Source organism: Syngnathus scovelli, chromosome 13 (assembly GCF_024217435.2).
Source record: "Syngnathus scovelli strain Florida chromosome 13, RoL_Ssco_1.2, whole genome shotgun sequence".
Taxonomy (NCBI): domain Eukaryota; kingdom Metazoa; phylum Chordata; class Actinopteri; order Syngnathiformes; family Syngnathidae; genus Syngnathus; species Syngnathus scovelli.
The window spans coordinates 4,580,374-4,597,097 of NC_090859.1; the positions used below are offsets into that span (position 1 = coordinate 4,580,374).

General features: G+C 42.0%; 1 protein-coding gene across 3 annotated transcripts in view; it reads right to left on the reverse strand.

Annotated features, from left to right (window-relative positions):
• tln1 (talin 1) overlaps positions 1 to 16,724 on the reverse strand; it is a 111,978-nt gene that overhangs the window by 18,381 nt on the left and 76,873 nt on the right. For all 3 annotated transcript variants that reach the window (XM_049738432.2, XM_049738431.2, XM_049738434.2), the window contains 14 exons: positions 14,890 to 15,033; positions 14,641 to 14,802; positions 13,477 to 13,617; positions 12,290 to 12,471; positions 10,872 to 11,004; positions 10,547 to 10,648; positions 10,288 to 10,458; positions 6,059 to 6,307; positions 5,533 to 5,652; positions 5,264 to 5,410; positions 4,130 to 4,296; positions 2,373 to 2,556; positions 809 to 934; positions 191 to 307 (listed from right to left, as the gene is read on the reverse strand). In XM_049738432.2, coding sequence (XP_049594389.1) covers positions 191 to 307; positions 809 to 934; positions 2,373 to 2,556; positions 4,130 to 4,296; positions 5,264 to 5,410; positions 5,533 to 5,652; positions 6,059 to 6,307; positions 10,288 to 10,458; positions 10,547 to 10,648; positions 10,872 to 11,004; positions 12,290 to 12,471; positions 13,477 to 13,617; positions 14,641 to 14,802; positions 14,890 to 15,033 — 2,145 coding nt within the window. The remainder of the gene's footprint in view (positions 1 to 190; positions 308 to 808; positions 935 to 2,372; positions 2,557 to 4,129; positions 4,297 to 5,263; positions 5,411 to 5,532; positions 5,653 to 6,058; positions 6,308 to 10,287; positions 10,459 to 10,546; positions 10,649 to 10,871; positions 11,005 to 12,289; positions 12,472 to 13,476; positions 13,618 to 14,640; positions 14,803 to 14,889; positions 15,034 to 16,724) is intronic.

Below are 16,724 nucleotides of genomic sequence, written 5' to 3' on the forward strand. Positions count from 1 at the left end.
AAAATCTGTGCTGCATACAGTATTTTTCTATACTGTATTTACCACCAGTTGACTGTGTTTTGAGATATAATTAAGGAGCAAGCTAGTCAATGCTCTAAATAGTTTCTTCTGGTTTTCAGGGAGAAGATGGCAGATGCGCATAAAACACGGACAAATCAACATTTCCATTTTCAAAGGTGTCATTACTAACAGCAAGCTCCTGTCTGATGTGTTCAATAGTGGCTTCCAAAGCTCTGGTCCCCTTCGTGGCTTCGTCCTCAACAGCCTTTACCGTCTTCAAGAGTGATGTAACATTAGTCACCATCACCTGTTGCAGACCAAGATTATCATATGGATTAAAAGGTCAGACAGAAAATACCAGTCATGAATGCTAGTAACCAAATATCTCCATTTCATTCCAGTGAACACAGTGTCACATCATTAGCATCCAGGCAACTTTCTGTCTGAATTGAATCTTACAGCACTGAGGGCTGAGGCGTATATCAAGGTCCCAAATAAGTAACTTGGATGTTCACTACAATACATTGTGTGTGCTGTCAGTAGACATATAGTGGATTATCAACTAAGATTGCAATATTTTACGAAGATGCCAAATAGCTGGCAATAACTGCATGATCACTCACTAACATGTTGCATCCACTGTTGACAACAGGTGTAAAGGTGGTGCAGACCATAAAGAAGAGAGGGTTTTGCATTTTAGATTAATGGTTAATGGTTATTCCAACTGGGAGAGCACCATAAGTCTAGTAGTAAATCTACATTTATGACTGTGCATGTCTCATGTGTGAATGTGGCTTTTGTCTTTTACCTTGGCAGAATTCTTAAGATGGAGCATACTGGGATCATCATGAGGTTTGCCTGCAGCTGCTTTGGTGGTGCTGATGAGGTTGCCCAAAGCTTTGGCCACATCTTTCACTGCATTGATAAGGACCACCTGTGGAGTCAACAAAAAATATATTTCTTAAGTTACATTTTCAACGTTTCCTACTTTATATTTTAGTCTTTTGTTTTTAATACGGTTGTGTTTGTTTTACCGTAACTTGGTCTACTTATAATTTGTAGATCTAGAGCAGGGTTGGGCAACTCCGGTCTTTGAGGGCCAGATGTTAAAAATGTTTCCCTTCTCCAACACACTTGAGTCAAATGATCAGCTCATCAGCAAGCTGCGCAGAAGCCTAATAATGTTCATTTGAATGAGGTGTGTAAAGAGGAGAGAAATATCTAAGGGTGTATTCAGACCAGAAAAGTTATTTAGTCCGCGAACCAAAAGCGGACTTAATTTTTTTTGTTTAGTACGGTTCCTATTCAGACTGTACATTTTGCAAGTGAAAAATACACACCCACGCTTGTGATGATCTGTGCTCCCACTGAACAGCAATGACCAGGGCGGCACACAGAGCACAGACATGGAGGAAAACATGTGAGTCCTATGAGCTGCGTTCCTGCTCTGCATATTTGTGCTGTTGGTTCGGATCTACACTGTTTGTATTCACACCTGAAGCGAACCGCACAGAGCTCGTTTGGAAGCGAACCGAAATCCACTTTTTCAAGTGACCACTTGAAAAAGTGGGTGTCGGTCCATTTCTTTAATACACACCAGTATTCGTTTGCGTGGATTCACACCTGCACAAAGTCCAGACCAGCATTACAATCGAACCCTGGTCCGTTTAAAGCGGACCAAACAGTCAGGTCTGAATACAACCTAAAACATACAGGATTGTGGCCCTAAAGGGTGAGAGCTGCTGCCCGTCCTTGATGTGGACCAAAGTAACAGCGTTTTAAACTTGCATTTTGCCGCCAAAATCAAAATTCTGCTTGACCACTGAAATGCACTTTACTTAAGGACCCACTAGGTTTCCTTCTTAAGTTAAGGAATACGAATGAATGGTGCTGTTCGAGAATCAATGTAAAAAAAGTACCTGTAAAAAAAGAGGACTTTACTTTTTCTTTTTGTCTGTTCAGAAATACACTTTGAGCGTGCACCGGTTCACTAGTAGGAACATTTTCTGTTCAATTATTCAGAGTACCCCAAAAATAGAGTGAGTGGGTACACAGACTAGGGACACAGTGAGCCAGTGCTGGCTGCGTTCAGAAATTAATGGGAGCGGAGTGCATTCTGTCTCTTCGAACACACTCTCAGAGTAGTGCATGGTCAGAGTAAATTTCCAAACACACCGTCTGCCTTGTAACTCAGGTAACAAATGTATATAATTAAATTGTCACAAGGTCAGAGGTGATTGTACCTTCTCAGTTGCCGTCCCGTGCCACTTCAGACATAGGTTCCCCCGAATGAAGGCAAACGCTTGTACAGAAAAACACTGCCTGACTGATTTATCTTTTCTTAAGATTGATTTATCATTACTTTCACACACCTGAGTCTCTGGATCTTCGGAACCAAGGCTTGCAGCTCCGAGTTTGACCACATCAGCAAGTTTGGTAATCGTATGCACAGAGGATTGGGCAGCCTGGGCCAGTTTTTCTTGACTGGCTCCAGCACCAGATACTAAAAGTTTGGTGTCCTCCACTAGAGCCTTAGCTGTCTTTAGGATGTATTCTCTGCAGTTAGTGAAACAAAAAGTCAGAAGCCTAATACACATATACAGTACTGGTATACACAATATAATTACCGAGAGAGAGAGAGAGAGAGAGAGAGAGAGAGAGAGAGAGAGAGAGAGAGAGAGAGAGAGACATAGGGAGGGAGGGAGGGAGAGAGACAGACACACAGAGAGAGAGCGCAAGAGAGAGAGAGAGAGAGAGAGAGAGAGAGAGAGAGAGAGAGAGAGAGAGAGAGAGAGAGAGAGAGAGAGAGAGAGAGAGAGAGAGAGAGAGAGAAAGAGAGAACATTGTCTTTTACAGAGTGTTATAAAGGTATTGTACGTCAATCATTTCTGTTAAATATAACATTTTCAATGTGGGAATAAGGAAAATCCTTTATACAAATATTAATTTGCAAAAAAATAAAGGTCAATCCAGATTTTCTGCATATATTAGTAATAATAAAGCTGAAAATTGAAGACAAAGAATTATTGGATATAAAATTACAGCTACTCTGATGGTGTTGTTTAACTCACCAATAAAACAAATTCTTGACTCATTTGTTAAACTACACCCTAGTTCTCAGGTCGATTTTAGACCATATTAAATATAATACCCAATCATTTAAATAAATTCAAAATAAATCTGAACAAAAAAAGGAGGAGTAAATTCACTTTCTTGTTCAGCAGATCATTTAGGTTTTCTCATCACTGTGATAATATTGTTATACAGTACTACCACAAAAACAAAGAGTAATATGTAATACAAACCGACTAATATTGTACCTCAATAAAAATAAATAAAATAAAACCGCAATACCCATTTGAACTTCCTAACTGAACATTCTAAATTTGGAGAATTGGCAGCACATGGTCTTCACATTTATATGATATACGATCCTACATAATGCCACTCTTGCTATTTTAAAACAAGGGAAGCTCTTTGTATGTGTCATCCATTCAAAAATAGTATTGTGACTGAAACTGCTGCTCACGACTAAAACAAGTCAGAAAGGGTTCATCGACTTATGACACCAAAAATTGGATGGTTATAGCTGGCTGAACTACGACAATTCTCATAAAACTTTGATTTGACCTGCTTGATTACTGTCACTAACTAGTGCCTCAGCATGATCAACTCATGTGGAATTAACATCTCAAATGGTTTGAGAGCATTCTCAGCAACCGACCTTTAGCTTCCAAGATAACGGGAATGCTTGACAAGCCCACACAGTGAGCTTTATTAGAGACTACCTTCAGAATTTGAGAGTGGTGAAGAAGGAATGACCTGCCAGCTGTCCTGACCTTAATCCCAATGAACACTTGTGGGATCAGCTTGGGTGTAGCATTCATGATCAAAACAAACATGTTGGCAGAGTTGCAAGAATTGCTGGTTGAAGAATGGGCTGCCATCCATCCCACAATAATGTGTACCCAGGCGGCTGACCAGCATGGAAATGAGGTGCCAGGCTGTTGTAGCTGTGTATGCTACGTCAATATACTAATGAGAATGTTGAATGAATGAATTTTCTTTTGAGCTCATCTTCCACAGGGCATAATGTACATTTTCCCCCAAGATGAAAAGCGAAAAGGACCTGTGGTCTGCAAAGGTTTCTGCATTCTCTCTGTTTAGTGTCCCAGCAGTGGCAAACATGATGGTGGTGTCAAGATCAGCGATGATTCCAGACACAGCGCTGGCTGCAGTGATGCAAGCCTGGGTGCCACGGTTACCTGCCTGCAGGGCTGCCAGTACATGCGAGACCTACAGGAAGACCAATTAATTAGCAATGTTACAGAATTCTTATAAACCCTACACACAAAAAGCAAAGTATGATGCTCCACCTTTCATCTGAAATTTCAGGATGAATCTAAAATGTTTCATAACCTTTACAGATGAACCTACAATATTTTATCTGCTGTTGGTGATGATGTTAAAAAATTATATGCAACATTCCCATACAATACCAGTATCCATCCATCTGTATTGCTTGTCCCCACGGGGGTCGTGGGTGTGCTGGAACCTTGAACACCCTGAACTGGTTGCCAGCCGATCACAGGGCACACAGAGACGAACAACCATCCCCACTTGCACTCACACCTATGGGCAATTTGGAGTGGTCAATCAGCCTACCAAGCAAGTTTTTGGAATGTGGGAGGAAACCAGAGGACCCGGAAAAAAAACACGCAGGCACGGGCAGAACATGAAAACTCCACACAGGGAGGGCTGGGGGTGGAATCGAACCCGCACCCTCCGAATTGTGAGGTGGACATGCTAACCAGTGCGCTACAATGCCAGTATACAAAATTTAATTACAAAGGTATGTTAGAGTTAGTATTTTAATAATATCCAATTTGTTGATGCAAGGAATGAGTCTTTAATCGTTTGCATTGGAAAAATGTCCTTACAGTTATGAGTGATGTCAAATGTTAGCAAGAGTTTTGTATGTAAGTTCCAACAGTTTGCAAGGAGCGAGGGGTGGGAACCATCTTTATAAAAAAATAAAAATTAAAAAAAACATACACTGCCTTTGAAACCATTTCATTGCTTTTGCATCTTTGTACTTGCAGCTGGGTAAGTTTTGGTTTAAAGAAGCTCTTGGTTTGACTGCTAAGAGTTCCACTGTATAAACACATCCAATTTCTTCCACTCAATTTTTCATTCTTCTATTGCAAAAATGTATTTCGCATTGACTAGAAAACAAGTAAAAGTACATACATACAAAACTGACCTTTTCTGAGACTTTGCGAGCACTTTCAATCAGTTCCTTCTTGGTGAATGAATCACTGGGGCTGCACTGCAGGGCTCCAGCTTTGGTCACTAGACTGGTGCAGCTGAAACCCAGTTCACCCACCTGCTTCTTTATATGAGAACCAATCTGAAAGAAACACAAAAAAAAAAAAAAAAAAAACTGCTATATTGCTGTACATATAAATTGCAGATGATAGTGGAAAAGACACGTATATTCCTAAAATCTCAGCTTTGGGTGATCAGCTTTACCTCATCATTTTCTGCCGTTATAGCTGCATATTTGGCCTCATTTGCCAGATTCCCAAACTCATTTGTCAGCTGATTGGCCAGTCCGCCAAGGTCATCGGGGTTTGTGTTGGACTTGGTCACCTAAAATAGATGATACGGTTGTAGATTTTGTTCGGATTTTAAGCAAACAACATGAACAGTTTTTATTTTTGAAATGATGCAATTAGTCTAGAATTTATTTTCTCATAAATGTAATATGCAAGTGGATGAAAACACAATTAGTGTAATTACTCTCGATAATTCAAAATATTCTCATTTAAAACACAGATTTAAAACACATATTGAAATTAAAATATTGTATTCACTCATTCAATTACAAATTAGGCAGGAAGAGCATGATGATTATTATACACATTACAACTCACTCGCCAATGTTCAATAGTGAAGTTTTGCAGTAAACCATTGTTCTCATGTCTACTGATAGAAACAGGATGGAGCTTTCCTTTTAAGTAAACTTATCAGTTCCATATTGACAAATAGTTCTTACCATCTCCTGCACAGTGACAGCAATGGCCTTGGCCGTCTTAACCATTGTTGTCTGGTAGTCCACAAAGGTGCCCTCAGGTTCAAGTGTAGGCGCATCTTCCATCTTATTGATGGCATCGTTGATGGAGTCCACCATGCCACCCACAGCGCCAGCCGCACTGGCGGCCTCAGCCAGAGTGGTGCCCAAATCATCTACTGCTTCTTTCATCATCTGTACGGATTCCTCCAGCGCCTCTTGCATGTGAGCTGCCTGAAAAAAAAAAACTTATTTGACTTCATGATTCTTAAATTGTGAATTAAACTATTTGTATAGGTTTTATTTCATCCAATTTAATCTAAATGCATCTATAGAGCACATTTAAAACCAGTAAGCAAAGTGCTGTACAATTCATTAAAAAAAACAGAATACCAAACAAATTAACATACCATATTTTTCGGACTATAAGTCGCGTTTTTTTCATAGTTTGGGTGGGGGTGCGACTTATACTGAGGAGCGACTTATATGTGGATTTTTTCATAAATTTTCAAAAATAAAAAAAAATAAAAATAAAAAAGTGAAACCGCGATAAAGGAACCACGATGTAGCAAGGGATTACTGTAATTTGAATTTCAAGTGACGTCAGCAGCGCTGCGCGGCGGTTGTTTACATAAAGGACAAAGATTCGATCACGGGATGACGAAGATGATGAAGGGCCCCATGTAGCACCGGCATCATTAGCGGCTTTGTTTGCAAGTGACACGGAGGACGAAGAGTTTGAAGGATTTAAGGATTTGGAGTGACACAGAAGGTTTGAAAAATTATTATGGCTTTTACGCACGCCCGGTCCTACTCTACGGAGCTCTCTTTCACTTCCGTGGATGGAAGTCGGGGGCCGGCGCTCGGCCGGGTGGCTGCCCGGGGACGGTGGATGGGGCTCGGACATGGCTTTTACGCACGCCCGGTCCTATTCTATGGAGCTGTCTTCCACCTCCGTGGCTGGAAGTGCCACCTCCGGGGATGGAAGTCCATGCCGCCACACGCCTGGAAGTCGACACCGGCGCTTGGGTCCTTGTACTTTGTTAACGCTACAATATAGTTACGTATATAGTACTAGATCTGTGGAATAACGACGAGGCTGACATCAGGGCGCACGTGCGGCGTTGTTGACAAAGGACGAGGAATTTGATCGATGGATTTAATGATTTGGAGTGACACAGATGGTTTGATAATATTATTGCTTATATAATAGTTATTTGATATATAATTTATATATCGTTATATGGGCCTGTGGAATATTTTGAAGTGCAAGCGCCGTCAGCGGCGTGCACGCATTGTTGACAAAGGACGATCGATGGATTTAACGAAGTGGAGTGACACAGATGGTTTTATAAACGTGTTATTTATGTAATAGTTATTTGAATAACTGAATGTTACGTCAGGCCCGTTCTCAGCTCTTCGTTTGCGTTTATGTCACGTTAGCATACCTATTCGTTAGACTGTTGTTGCTCGTTCATGTCTGTTCTTGGTGTTGGATTTTGTCGAATAAATTTACCCCCAAATGCGACTTATACTCCGGAGCGACTTATATATGTTTTTTTTCACGTTATTGTGCATTTTATGGCTAATGCGACCTATATTCCGAGCGACTTTTAGTCCGAAAAATACGGTAAATGGGAATTGCTAACAGCCACTTTGATAATATCCACATTCACTCCTTTGTTCTTGCCCATGTCCTCTTTTCATACGTGTTTAGATAAAACATTTTTTATTGACAATCACGTTTGTAAGTATGTGGTTCAATAATTTAAGTGGCCCCTTAAAACACCATTTCATAAGAACAAAAGGCTGCAACGTTTGCCTGCTGCGGCGAGTTACCAAGATTGTGAAGCAGGGCTGTGGAAACGGACTCGGACTCGGGGACTCGGTCGGACTCGGTCATTTTTGCCGGACTCTGTGCTGATTTTGAACGAGTCCGACAATTAAAAAATACGTTCAATTTTATTTTCATCATGCTGCTGAGAATGCACGTAGGAATACTGTCCACAGCCCTGCTTACGATCAATGCGGCCACGTTGAGTTGCACTTAGGCTAATGTTTACATTATGTACCAATGTCAAGGACGATTATGTCACCCAGCTTATATCATTGATGTGTTTCGATAGTTGGTCGTCACTAATTATTTGTGTTTAGATAAATGTCTGAGCTATAATGGTGTAATTAATGATTAAAAAATATTATCTTACATGTCCTGTGTTTCAGAATGGTTATTTAATTGGGCGAGAGTGTGTGTTTTCAAGCGTTTTACCTCATGCCAATGGCACTCAGGGCTAAGGGTGGGCTTCAATGACTATTTTTGTAAAGCCACGCATTTAATACCATATCAAATAATATATTAGAGTGTAGGTTATGTTCCAACGTATCCACCTCTATCGGTTAAATTGTCAACCGTACATTTATGACTACGCCATGAGTGATCTACGTTATGAACTAGCACAACTCCGGTAGGGCAGGGAAAATGTTATCGATCCGACGTCCGATTGGAACGTCGCCTCACTTTTACGTCCGCGCTCTCAGCAAGGGATCCTATATAAGCCAAACCAGCCAGTGTGAAAGCAGTTGAGTTCGTTCTGGTAGATTTTGATCTAAATTAGCCTTGAATAAAGACTAAGCAGTCACATGAATTACCGTATTTGCCGGTGTATTGGTCGACCTTTTTCGATCCAAAATCGACCGAAAAAAATCGACCTCGACTTATACACCGAGTCATAAAATTTAACTTCGTATTCATCGCTTCAAATGTGATGGTAACCAAGGCCGTTTCTCATGCATCTCATTGTGCGTTGCACTTAGAAAATTTGAACCGGGCGGCGTGCGCGAGTGCGCGGCCCGCTGGAAGTCACAGCTGATCCGCTCGACGGGGGCTATTTTCGGCCACTTGGCGCGTGCGCACGGCCTCCCGGATGTGCCGGGCGGGTGCGCGAGCTCGCCGGCCGCTGGAAGTCCAATGAGGCGCCGCGATCTCCTCCGCGGTGCTTATAAACAGCCGATCCGCTCGGCGGGGGCTATTTTCGGCCACTTGGCGCGTGCGCACGGCCTCCCGGATGTGCCGGGCGGGTGCGCGAGCTCGCCGGCCGCTGGAAGTCCAATGAGGCGCCGCGATCTCCTCCGCGGTGCTTATAAAAAGCCGATCCGCTCGGCGAGGGCTATTTTCGGCCACTTGCCGCGTGCGCACGGCCTCCTGGATGTGCCGGGCGGGTGCGTGAGCTCGCCGGCCGCTGGAAGTCCAATGAGGCGCCGCGATCACCTCCGCGGTGCTTATAAAGTGCCGATCCGCTCGGCTTGGAGCTATTTCCGGCCTTCCGTTGGTGCCGGGCGGCGTGCGCGAGCTCGCCGGCCGCTGGAAGTCGAATGAGGCGCCGCGATCACCTCCGCGGTGCTTATAAAGTGCCGATCCGCTCGGCTTGGAGCTATTTCCGGCCTCCCGTTGGTGCCGGGCGGCGTGCGCGAGCTCGCCGGCCGCTGGAAGTCGAATGAGGCGCCGCGATCTCCTCCGCGGTGCTTATAAAGTGCCGATCCGCTCGGCTTGGAGCTATTTCCGGCCTCCCGTTGGTGCCGGGCGGCGTGCGCGAGCTCGCCGGCCGCGATCTCCTCCGCGGTGCTTATAAACAGCCGCATGCGCACGGCCTCCCGGAATTTGAACACATTTCGTCAATAAATTTCGCATATTGAATTTTGAAGTTTAATATAATGCAACAATTGAGCTCGACTTATACAAAGGATATATCATAAAATCGTAAATTTCCGTCGAATTTTAGGGGGTCGACTTATACACCGAGTCGACCTGTACACCGGCAAATACGGTAACAGAAAAAATGGACAGCCGCACTCAGACTCTGACTCGGTGGTCAAGAGGCCGGACTCGGTGCAAAAATCCGACCAAGTCCACAGCCCTGTTGTGAAGGTCAGTCACTACTGATTGCTTCGTGAATGTCCAGCTCAGTCATGTTGCTCTGTTTCTGGCAGACCCGAGGGACACTAATTGGGGCAACACCTCCCTTACTTACTGTCATAAAAACTGAGAAAGTTAATTCAAGTTTTGAAATGGGCTGAACAGTCAAGTGCTGAGCACAAACTGGGATTATTTTGCGATTGGATTGATTTGACACCCAGTATGCGCACATCTGTTAAAGGTAGCGTTGGTCTGAACTATATATAACATATCACATCCACAACTGTTAATGGGGGGGTACCTTGGGGTTTCCTCCAGCTTCCTTGGCAGTGTAGAGCATCTGCAGGGCTGATTCTGTTAGAGTTTTAGTTTGGTCTAAGACAGCCATCTGCTGTTGGCTGCTAAGGATCTTCGACGCCGTGCCTATAGCTGCCATTATGAGGGGTTCAAAGTAACTGACCATTTGAGACACCTGTTGAGTGAATGAGATTAAAACCGTTTTTGGAACATAACAGCAGAATAGACCAAAACAAGAGCTGAGTGGAGCTCCGTCGTCTTACCTTGTGGCCCAATTGTGAGGCCTCAGAGCGAGCAGCCACAGCAACTGGTTCTATCAAATTGCTAATCTCATGAACGGAGGCAGCCATCTGCTCATGAAGGGCCTGCAAAACACAAACACGGACTTTATAATCAACCATAGTCAATGCGAAATTGGAGAAACTGTTTTATCATATCATAGAAAAGGACCCACAAATAAAACTTTCACTGTGAAACCAGTCATACCATGTACAATCTTTTGTCTTTCGTATTCAATATTAACATCACAGGCAATGCAAAGAATACCAGTAAAATGTTACCCAGAGATCAGATGCTATTTGTGTTTACCTCCATAGAGATATCTTCTCGAGGTGTTAATTGCTGGCTGATGGCAGCAAGAGAAGCATGGTCAACCTCACGGATGCAGCCATTCAGAACCTCGATAGCATCGTCACACTCCCTCTGGCCAGGAGCCTTTTCTCTGTTGGATTCAATTAAAATTGATAATTTGGACAAAAATGACATCCATGAGAACAGTTCAAGGGAAAAAAAACACAGCTGACAAAAAAACTATTTGCAAATAAACATTACCGACAGCTGAGACTTTGATGAAGTCATTTCATAAAAAAATAAAACACGCCAGTGGTCAAACACGGTGGTGGTGACAGTGTGCTGGTCTCAAGCTTTTTTATTGCTTCTTGCTGTGATTAAATGAACAATACCAGAAAATCCTGCAGGCGAACATGCACTCGTCCGTTAATGCCCTCATCAAGGACAATGACCCAAAACACTCCAACAAGAATATCTCGGAATGGCTAAGAAAAAGTCTTTAGGCATGGCAAAGACACACTGTGATTAACCCGGAAGAGCTGAACAAAGTGTCTGGAGATTAGGAAATCTGGGCTTCCCTGCTAAACCTGCTGTCCCAGCAGCATGACTCCAGGGAGGGAGGTAAATTGGGAGGCATGGATTGATCCAAGGATAGATGGATGGCCAGACGGACGGCGTGGCCAAATAGAAGGGCACAACCCAATTGGCATTCTGTGGTAAGGCAGTTAATTTTTGAAAACCCCGTCTAATTTGAAATGATTCTGTGAAGAACTGCAGGACAAAATTCCTCCACAGCAATGAAAAAGATCCATCACCGGTTATACCTAAAGTGTGGTGGAGTTTGAGTTTTTGCCTTTCAAGGGTTAAGATCAGGGGATGTCGTTAATGTTTGTCAACTGTGGGCATGTAAAGCCCTTTGAGACGTTTCTGTAAACAAGGACTGTAAAAATCAATTTGACTTAACCTGAGTTTGACAAGAGTTGTTGCTGCCAACGATGTGTACAACCAGGTGCAATTAATTTTTAACATAAGTTAAAAAAAAAAAGTTAAGTTTGGATTTCTTCCCTTGGATTTTAAACAAACAAACAAACAAACAAACAAACAAACAAACAAACAAACAAACAAACAAACAAGCAAAAGAACAAACACATTTAAAAAAATCCATTTAAAACTGCATTTTCTTGCAACGTTTTTCTATCAAGCGTAAACCCTTAAGCCAGTGCTTCTCAAATAGTGGGGCGATACCAAGGGGGGCATGTGTGACACCACGGAACATGCTTTTCTTTTGGCTGTACTAGATTAAAGGGTAATTAGACATCCACTGCAGTAGGTGGGAGCACGAAATGTTTTGGGGGTTTTTGTGAAGGGCACAAAAATGCCTTATCTTAACTACATTTCGAGATAGTAAAATCTGAACTATTTGTGGGAGATTATACCTCATGTTGGTTATGAGTTTCTTGATGGAGTCAGATACAGTTCTCGAGTGTCCTGCAAGCACAGACCACTTGGGAGGGTCTTTGGGGTTGACAGCCAAAGAGCGTGCAGTCTGGATAAGGCCAGTAGAACTTTCCAGCATAGTCTTTGCTGCAGCTATGATGGGCTCCATGGCAGCGTGACCCTAAAGATGAGAACATATACGTAAAGTTAAGGGTACTAACGCATTAGCTTCTGGAAATTTGGTATGGAGACACTTGGTATTCCCAAGCATTATCAGATCAAGATCCAAATCAAGAATTTAGTTTCTGAAGATCAAAATGTACTCAAATATATTGTACAGTCAAACCTCGGTTTTCGACCACAATCCGTTCCAGAAGGCGGTTCAAGAAGTGAATCATTTGAGTTCCGCATCTATTTTTCCCCTTACAAATAATGGAAAAAAATTTCATCCGTTCTAAGATTATAAAAAACCCCGCCGTTTTTAAGCATTTTTTCATTTGCGCATTTTTGTCCGATCTCGCAACTGTAGCGCACCGCCGACCGCGCAATTGCACCGCGCTAGTCGCATTATTGTGACAGAGCCGTCGCTGAAATTTAGAAAATATTTTTAAAGTCCTGATGTACTTTCCAAAATTTAAGTGGACCTAAGTGCGCAGGGAGCTTAATTTGGCCCGATCGCGCAACTGCAGCACACCGGGCGCTCACTGTCGCATTGCTTTAAGAGCGTCTTTGTGTTTTAGGATGGCTTTACTGCTCCCACTTGCTTTCTTTGGAGGCATGATTAGGGGTTAATACAATCCTCAAAGTAACGAAAATACAATAACAACAAACGGAGTCAGTCAGCATCCGGGCCGTGCGGTCGGGTTGTCTCGGGTCCTTTCGGCTCATCTCACGAGGTTCGACCTCCGAATTTTTTTTCGACAACAAAAAGCAAAAAAATCTCGAATTTTTCGTTCAAATTCCGATTTGTTTGAGAACTGGGACGTTCGAAAACCGAGGTTTGACTGTATTAGGTGTTTCCTTACATCATTATAAGAGGGTTATCTAAAAAATATCTAGAGTTTGAACTTATTCCACTAAACATGCATCAAGGCCTTCATGAAAAAAAAATGTGGTTGTTGTAATAAGTTAGTAAACAAATTGATACTATTTCCACATAAAATTAGATCTTTCTGAGTGAACGTACCTCAGGACTGATCTGAGCTGGAATGCTAGCAAATTCTGGGTTGGAGGCAAATGCAGTTAAATTGTCCACTGCTTCAATCAGGGGACCAGTCGCAGCCTTACACTTTTCTCTGTTCTCTTGATTGAATGCTCCATCCAAAGCCTAAACGGGAAGAAATAACAATAAGATGTGCATGACATGAAAATTATTTTTATGTTATCATGGTTCTCAGAATGTTTCAAAGTACAATCAGTCAAATAGATATGTGTGAAACGCAGTATGGCTGAAAGGTAATCCTGGACCAAGAGTGTTAATGACTCATTCCTAAAGAGGCTACAGACTAGTTGAACCACTGTTCACACCACACTTACAACAAAGATATTGTCTGTTGTGTAGCACCTCTAATTCCTTAAACAACAACAACAAATAACAAAGTAAAACCCAACATAAAGGTAGCAAATAATTGTTACGGTCAACTGAAGATTGATGTAGGCATAAACTTTATACAATAAACTCAGAACCAGCAATGTTATAAGCAGTATGGCAATTGATCTGATCAGGATAAAAATTCACTAAAATAAATTGCAGTTTCAAAAGTAAGAATATTTTCAATGACTAAAGAAAAATACAGTTAACAAATTATATGTTATAATGATCTCAAGACTCTCAAATCCCTAATAAATATGCACATTACGGGTTTAATTGGTATCTAATACAGCTTAGTGTCAAACTCGTTTTTTTCACGGGCCGCATTGTAGTCATAGCTTCTTTCGGAGGGCCATGACTGTCAACCCAAATAAATGTATGAGCACCTCATATTGTATACAGTAAAAGCTACAAAACAAACTGACAAATAACTCATTTTCAAATCAGACAAGTAAAAACTGGTCAAATATTTAAAAAATAAAGATATTATTAAAAGTGAAGACAATTTGGAATTCTAATAATGACACGAATTTGATGCACAATTTATCTTCGCGGGCCACATAAAATGATGTGGCGGGCCGTATCTGGCCCCCGGGCCTTGAGTTTGACACCTGTGCAATACAGGAAGGAATACAATTAAAGTATTGTGTCTTTTATTGATCAACAGGTACAGTTGTACTGGATTTCAATGATCACTTATAGTTTTGTATACATTCAAAAGGGATATATGTTTAAGTGAACAACAGTGTATCTACAAACCTTAATTGACTTCACTAAGTTGGCAGTTGTGTTGGCCACCTCTTTAGCTGACTGGACAAATTGCCTCTTAGCAACAGGATTGGGAGTTTTAGAGGAAGCCAGGCGGCAAGCATTACATAGTGCAGATGTGTGTTTGGCAACAATGGTGGCTGCAGAGAGCACCTATGCAAGGAGAGGTAACAGAAAACCAAAACATGAAAACAAGAAGACACGTAACGTAAGTGTGATGTTGTCATTAGTGGTCTGTACTTGTGACTGAGTACAGCCTGGGTCCACCAAGTTCTGGCAGGCCATCTGGATTGACTGGTTAGCACGGGCAAACTGAGCAGGATCCACCAGACCCTTCTGACCTGCTGAACTGTTGGGGTCCGATACCCCAACCAGATAGGCAGCCTAAAAACAACACAAAATCAGGTTGGTCTTATTCCGTTTTGTTATACTTAACCATGTTTCTGCCGCACAGCATAAGTCTTTAGTGGCTAGCGACTCTAATAAAATAGATGGTCCACAGAAAAAAAATTATTAAAAATTGTCAAGTTACATGGTGGATAGGATGGTAAAAGATGTTGTGTGAGTGTGTATTGGCCCAGACGAATTGGCTAAGATGAAATTCCAAATTTCAAAGCTTGACATGGAAGACCTGAAGAAGGGGGCCTGAGTAGGGGTTACTTAAAAGTTACTTCTTCAAAATTAACTATTGTTAATTGGTAAAGGGGAATTTGTTGGTTGAACCAGTAAACCTCCATTCCCGTTCCAAATTTCACCAGAAGATGGTGCCAAAGTCTGATTGACCTAACATAGTAAATTAATAGTTTAAAAAGTCATTGATTAGATGAAGACTTGTTCTGAGGCACAACAACACACAATTTTGGATTATGTTATATTATTTTGTTTTGCTATAATATACTTTGAAACTGCTTGAATATTTTAATTTGCTAACTAGGGAAGCCCATGCTCATCGTTAGGTAATGAGAATGAGACATGTTAATCACAGAGTAAGCTGCAATATATTTTATTTTATTCTGCTTTGCAATATTGTATAGTGAGTAGCAACTTAAGCGGCATCATAGCACTGATGTTTCATTTACACATGAATGTATTAAGAGTTGAGTAAGGACAAGGGGCTGACAGTGGTACCGTGGGTGGAAGTCAAAGTCAAAGTCAGCTTTATTGTCAATTTCTCCACATGCCAAAGACACACAAAGAAACCGAAATTTCGTTCCCCCCTATCCCACGGTGACAAGACATGGCCCACAATAGACAATCAAGAAAACAAGTAAACAACAGCGTGCTGAATGAATAATGAATAAATAACACAACAAATAAATAAATAAGAGGAGCAAAAAGGAGCAATTGAGCGTACACTGCAATCCCACGCTTGAGCTTGACCTAGAGGTCACCAGCTTGTCAAAATACGTTTTGAAGATGCTTGAGTGTTTTAACCTGCTAACTAAGAGAATCCACGATCATAGTTATGATTATGTGTTAAATTGACTATTGTGAAAGTATGTTATTATTGTCACGATGTTTGATCAGTATCAAACATGTATGTAATATTGATGTTCCATTTACACATGAATGTATGAATGTGAGCGAAGGCAAGGAGGCGGAAAGGGTTAATGGTGATACTAAGTGGTGGGAGACTGAGGTCCCACATATGAGCGTGACCTCGGTCACGTTCATCCAGTTGAAGCCTAAACAAAATGCTGTTTGACGGAACACAAGTCAGAGAAAAAAACGTTTGCAAGTGTCATGTTGATGGACAGTTGACAAGATTTGGGAGTGGGAAACAGGATGAAGCATCCCTGAGAAAATTGTTACTTCCGTGAGAACATGGTCACCTCATCTGGTTGAATCCGGTTGAGACCGGCTGAGATGCAGGTGCAGTCTATTCTGGAAGCATTTGGGTCATCTGAGGCCAATGTATGACGTCATGGAAAAAAACTGGTACGTGACCAAGCAGGCATAGTACTCACGAACTGGACTGGTATAAAAGGTTCGTTCGGACAAAGAGCATGGCTCTCTCTCACCCGGTGGGCTCTCCCCGTCAGGGGTATGCCCCTGCGGCTACTGCCGTGGGTCGA